Source organism: Oncorhynchus gorbuscha, linkage group LG26, assembly GCF_021184085.1.
Source record: "Oncorhynchus gorbuscha isolate QuinsamMale2020 ecotype Even-year linkage group LG26, OgorEven_v1.0, whole genome shotgun sequence".
NCBI lineage: Eukaryota > Metazoa > Chordata > Actinopteri > Salmoniformes > Salmonidae > Oncorhynchus > Oncorhynchus gorbuscha.
Window position 1 is genome coordinate 38,569,300 of NC_060198.1, and position 6,755 is coordinate 38,576,054.

The window sequence follows — 6,755 nt, forward strand, 5'->3', positions numbered from 1 at the left end:
CATACGTGTCATTCCCCTTTGTCAATTATTCGCTAGAAACTCAGAAAGGCGGATGGACAACCGGACAGACAGACGGGCAGACAAAATGGATTAACGGACAGGCAGACAAAGTCCATGGACATAACAGCCAAGCGGACAGTCTTGTTTACAACATTCTGGAACTGATTTAATATCTTGCAATCACAATAAAATATATTTCCTATACAAGCACAGGAACAAACATTGGATGGTAATTACACAGTACATAACAGCATAATCAAGCACCATGCATAAATGTGCTGAGCAAACATCCATCTAATCAACTAGATACTATATGATCAGATAAGATGAAACTTTGATCACATGCTGCTGGCAAAGGGAAGGGAAATGTGCTCAGGTGTAATGAGAAGGGGAGGGGCTTTCAGGCTTTAACCGTGAGGTGCTGGAGTCGGTGTATAGCTACAGCCTGCATACCCAAGGATCGGAGTAAAGTGACAGTCTCAGCTCTGTGTCATACCCACTATGTTGTGGACAGTGAGTCTCTGCCTCCTGTTGGCCGCGTCCTCTTCAGGTGTACCGCTGGATAGATACAGCACCAAAGGCCAGCATAAAGTACTGCTCGTCTCCTTTGATGGCTTCAGGTGGGACTACGACCGCGATGTGGACACGCCAAATCTGGACACAATGGCCAAAGACGGGGTCAAGGCCAGATATGTGACCCCACCTTACCTCACCATCACCAGTCCCACACATTTCACCCTCCTAACAGGTACCTACAGAAGATCGATACCCAGGCACATCACTTTTCTACAGGCTCCAAGAGAGCAGTGATTCTGTGGAGGTTCATGTTCATGTCATGGTGGTCCTTTTTTTCTCTCCAATTATTGGATCACAAGTCATTCCCAGTTTAGTTTATAAGAATTGTGAATGTGACTGGAAAAAAAATGAATTAACTGTAATTCAATGTCCCAGGGTCCAGCAGACTTCAGAGTTGAGTAAGATGATTATGTTGGGAAGGCTGAAGGAGGAATTTATATTTTCCTTCTCAGAAATTCTCATTTTTGACTCTTGAATCATCAGTGCCAGTTTAAAAGACATTTTAACTTCCTTGAAATTAAATTCCTTTAATCTCCAGTGTCGGTCGTAAGACCTTGTCCAAGAAGCGCCATGGCACTCACAGGCTATAAAGTTGATAGAATTTGTCATGTGAATGTGGCAGACTGAATATTGAGAGATTGACAGTGACTCTTTTCAGGGCGCTACATTGAAAACCATGGGGTGATCCACAACATGTGGTTCAACATCACCACCAGTGAGAAACTGCCTTACTATGCTACTCAGTTTAAGAATGAGTGGTGGGACAACGGCACTCTACCCATCTGGATCACAGCCCAGAGACAGGTCAGAATGATTTAAGATGAACCTTCATCTTAAAACATTCCTGCATTTGCTTTACATTAATACAAATCAAATCAAATGTTATGTCAATGCAAATAGTCTGGATAGTCATTTAAATGTCTGTGCATATATATGCATGTACGGTGTGTGTGACTGTTGTATGTGAGACTGTGTGTGTGTGTAAGACAGTGTGTGTGTGTGTGTGTGTGCGTGACACCTCTCTTCATCTCCATTTGTATATTCAGGGCCTGAGGGCTGGCTCTCTTCACTTTCCTGGCACGCAATCCACCTACCAGGGAGAGACGCAGACAGTGAAGGAAGTGGAACCACGGTTTTATGACTACAAAAACGAGACAAAATGGCAAGAGAACGTAGAGAAGGTGATGGGCACCTGGTTCAGTGAGATGGACCTGGACTTTGTGTCACTGTACTTTGGGGAGCCTGATGGCACAGGCCACAAATACGGGCCTGATTCCCCTGAGCGGAGGGAGATGGTCAAGCAGGTGGACAGAACAGTGGGCTACATCCGCAGCTTGGCTGAACAAAACGGACTTGCCGATAGTCTCAACATCATCATCACCGCTGACCATGGGATGAGCAATGTGTACCGCAACGGCTTGGTGAAGGAGATCACCCTGTCCAGGATCCCCGGATTCTCCTTCAGAGATATAGCCTTTCACCTGGTGGACTTTGGGCCCTCTGGGATGCTACTTCCCAAGAAGGGCATGCTGGATAAGGTCTACAACGCCCTGAAGGGGGCGCACCCTCACCTTCATGTCTTCAAGAAGGAGGAGATGCCCAAGCGCCTTCACTTTGCTAATAACAACCGCATCCTACCCATCATTCTCTTCTCTGACCCTGGATATGTCATTAACGGGGTGGGTTCATAGCATGTCTCTATAGTATTTAGTAATAGTAGTTCGCTTAAACAAATGAAGACGTTTTTTTAAGGGTTTCCGTCACGCACAGAACCAATTTCATGCACACAAAAAGTGAAATGAAGGCACACTTTTACTTTTGTGAGACTAAACATGCATATTGTTGTAGACTTTCCAATTCCATGCTTTAATGTGAATTACTGATTAGACGATTGGCCTCAGTGAACATAGTATGAGCCAAGAAGCTGGTTTAAAAATAACCATGTAGCCTATACAGTATATCTTTAGGCATCTAGAATATTTAATAACTCCTATAATATACAGTACAGTTTGGCACAACCTCATGCATCCCCCTGCATGCATTATGTGATTTCTGATAACATGCCATATTTCAATGGACTACAAATATTGAAGGAATTACCAAGTGAATTTGGTTTGTAGCGATGGAGAAAATGGAATCTTTTAGACCGGAAACAAGGAATTCAACTCTATAATCTTAATACATTACAATTTTAATCAAGTGCATTACCACCTTCCCAGGATAATGCAGGTTTGGCTGATGGCATGCAGAGCTCTCTAATGCTTCATGAAGATATTCATGTCACAAAATTCAACATTAGCATTTACATTTGGCTTAACCCTGCTGCCTGCAACTTTACCACTGAAAGTGCTACATCACTCCATTGAGTGATACTAAATCATTAAAAAAATCTGATTCTCATTTTTGCATACGAGAGATGGCCACTACACATCAACATACTGTAAAACAGAAATAGCTCAATTACAAATGTCTTCAAAAGCTATACTGACAGTAACCCATCAGAGGAAGTGATCACACCTGAACGCATATAAACTCATTGAAGGCTATGGTTCCAGTGAGGATATGTGGTAGAGTTCAGTTGATCTTCAGTGTAACGTCTGATTATCAAAATACATAAGTTCAGGATATTTGACCTTCTTGTGTCTCCTGTTTACGGACCCTTTATTTAGACATTTCAAAAGATGCTCCTCTCAGTTTTATCAAAGCAAATATTATGCATGTTCAGAGAAGGGTTAGATAATATTTATGGTAATTAGCCTACCTTCTCCCTGTGTATCTAAATATATCAGTGTATTTTCTGTGAACAAAGTGAAGATAAAAAGTGTCCGTATAACTGTATCGCTTGCTGCTCATACAATCCATCGTAATATCCATCTCATGATCAAAGTAGTTGTTTAGGCCTCCTTAGTTTATGAAAGGATTCCCTCTTAACCTGATTAACAGTCATTTTAACAGTATGTGTCTAATAATGGAGAACAGGGAAATTCTCCCATTTCGGTTCGTATAAGCACTGAGCAGATGTAATGGTTGCTCAAGCAACCCTTTCCTTCAGTTAGTCAACATCTCCCTCTGCTGTCCAGTTGAGAGTACATCATAGAAAGACAAGTTGGACTTCATGCTTCCCATTATGATGATCAATATGAATTGCAACATTCTGATCATTCACTTCTCCTCCTCTAAATGGATTCCTACAGATTTGATCACCCTGATTCTTCTTGGCTCTTTGTCTCTAAAGTTCTTCCCAGTGCAGTTCAACGTGGGGGAGCATGGCTTTGACAACGAAGAAATGGACATGAAGCCCTTCTTCAGGGCTGTGGGGCCGGCGTTCCAAAGAACCTGGAGGTGGGCCCCTTTGAGACAGTGAACATATACCCCTTGATGTGTCACATACTGGGCATCAAGCCTGATCCCAATGATGGCCACCTGGATGCCACAAAACACATGCTGGTCTCTGCCACAGAGGGTAAGTTTATAACAGGCTAATGACCCAAAAAGTGTGTTACACCTGCTCCTTCATTACACAGCCAAAGTAATCTATTGTCTAACGCAATGTATATAGAATGTACAAATATGCAACGAATTACAAAATCAAATAAAAATGAGTTTGAAGAGAGCCAATAATGTGTCATTGACATCCATGTACACAAATCAAATGACATTACATTTGCATTATGTCTCGTATTTCAGACCTCCGTCAGGACATAAAATCAAATATCTTTGTTGGATTGGCAGCAGTGGCTGGATTTCTTGTTGTGGTCTTCATAGCTGTTGTGTCATTTAATGCATTCAAGAAGGAGAAAAATGATAGAAGGTATGTATGTCTGAATATTTATACAAATGAATGGGAATTGGAAAATGTTAAGAATACTTGCCTGCACAATCTGATATATAGAAATGTGTGCAATGTGTCTAAGCATGTAATAAGAGAAAAAAAAATAGAAATAGACTAACCACAGATACAGGCTCAGATACGGTTTCATTCTCCTAATGGTTAAAGGGCAACTGATAACTCAAACATACAGTATTAAAATAAACAAGAAGGATATTTGCCCACTGGCAAGTACATAGAATTGCAAACTACTTTGCTTTAAATGCTTCATTTCTTTTGTTTACTGCCAATGCTGGATTCCGCCAGTCTCTCACCTTCTGTCACGGTTTCTTCCTCTGCCATAACTCAAGACAATAATGGACTGATTGGAAGCTTTCTATAGTTAAGGTGTAATTCCTAGAGACAGGTAAACAAACTGAACAAGTCGAGCTGTGGAAACAATCTGTCAGGGGTAAAAAACAAAAAGAACAAGTCAAGTGCTCTGTCTGTTAATACACTTGATGGTCAGGGTAGATATGGGCTGTCAATTAGGGACAGAGACTGATGTTTTGCATGCTGGCTGAACTCCGGATTGATCTCAATCTGTTCACGTCCTGTTGCTGATTGTAGTCAGCGGGATACTGACTCGGCAGAGGCTTGGTTGGATAACATGGTGCAGATAGGCTACATAAAGTTATACATTCTGTAAACATGAATGTTTGGGTATTAATGATTTAAACGTGTCCTCAAACTGAATGTGAAATTGACATTTTCAAGAACTATGATAACCCTGTGTCAACATTCATTCTGAATAATTGGGAAGAAGTTATCATTTTTTCCTATGTTTCAGCTCTGAGAAGGCAGTGCTTCCAGGGGGAAAGGAAGTGACTCAAACTGCCCTTTAAACTGCACCCCAAGTGAAATCTGAAATGGATCAACAAAGGGACGTCACTACTTATGACACACTCCCTAAAAACCACCTCATCACAGACTAGTGCATCCCCTCCATGTTGAGACTGACACCCTGCAGACTGACCAGAGGTTTTTTTCCTTGCGAATCTATGCCCCTACAGTCACCATGCCACCTGGGACAACTTATGCTTATGACATTTTCTAAAAGGATGTATTTTCTAAACAATGATTGGTGCCATGATACACTGATGAGATCAGTAGACTACAGCTACACTAAAAGAACACATCTGAAACTAAGTCACTGGACAAAACCAGTTCAAAAAGTGACAGATTGACAGACTCTGACATTATATGAAAGATGGAAATCAGAAATGGATTTAGAATTAAACTAGTTATATTTTGCAAAATCCTTTCAACTAACAAAATAATTGTTTGTGTTTTTGTTCTGGATGGCAGTGAGTGAGTGGAGTGAACCTATAGGTTTCTGTATAAATACGTTATATAAATAAAGGAATGAAAATACCTTTCAAGAGTCTGAATGGGTTCTTTGTTTAGGGGGGAAAAAATCCTGTACATTAACACAGTGCCAAAGTTTTAGGCAGGTGCGAAAAAATGCTGTTAAGAATGCTTTCAAAAATACACATGTTCATTTATATTTATCAATTAACAAAATGCAAAGTGACTGAACAGAAGAAAAATCTGCATCAAATGAATACTTGGTGTGACCACTCTTCAAAACATCATTATTATTATATATTTACATCCATTCTTCTAGGTACACTTGCAGACAGTTTGAAGTAACTTGGCAGGTAGGTTGGCCCAAACATCTTGGAGAACTAACCACAGTTGTGGATTTAAGCAGCCTCAGGTGCTTCTCGTGCTCCATGTAAACCCAGATTGATCTCAACATAGAGTCTGGGCTCTGTGGGGGCCATACCGTCACTTCCAGGACTCCTTCATGCTGAAGATAGCGAAAGTTGTTAAGAACTGTGTGTTTGGGGTCGTTGTCATGCTGCAGAATTCATTTGGGGACAATCAGATGCCTCGTTGATGGTATTGCATGATGGATAAGTATCTGCCTGTACTTCTCAGCATTGAGGAGACCATTAATTCTGACCAAATCCCCAACTCCATTTGCAGAAATTAAAGCTCCAAACTTGCAAAAAATCTCCACCATGCTTCACTGTTGAACCTCCGCCATGCTTCACTTGCCTGCAGACTCTCATTTGTGTACCACTCTCCAGCCCTTCAGCGAACAAACTGCCTTCTGCTACAGCAAAATATTTCACATTTTGACTCGGTCCAGAGCACCTGCTGCCATTTTTCTGCACCCCAGTTCCTGTGATTTGTGCATAGTTGAGTCACTTGGCTTTGTTTCCACATCAGAGGAATGGCTTTTTGGCTGCAAGTCTTCCATGAAGGCCACTTCTGACCAGACTTCTCCAGACAGTAGGTGGGT

General features: G+C 41.4%; 1 protein-coding gene across 1 annotated transcript; it reads left to right on the forward strand.

Moving 5' to 3' along the window:
• The first annotated feature begins 403 nt into the window (after positions 1–403).
• Positions 404–5,820, forward strand: LOC124015106 (ectonucleotide pyrophosphatase/phosphodiesterase family member 7-like). Its single transcript, XM_046330046.1, is given in 7 exon segments — positions 404–748; positions 1,235–1,380; positions 1,623–2,255; positions 3,812–3,902; positions 3,905–4,039; positions 4,264–4,387; positions 5,235–5,820. Coding segments are annotated over 7 exon segments (1,431 nt in total). The 5' UTR covers positions 404–501; the 3' UTR covers positions 5,290–5,820.
• Positions 5,821–6,755: the final 935 nt, after the last annotated feature.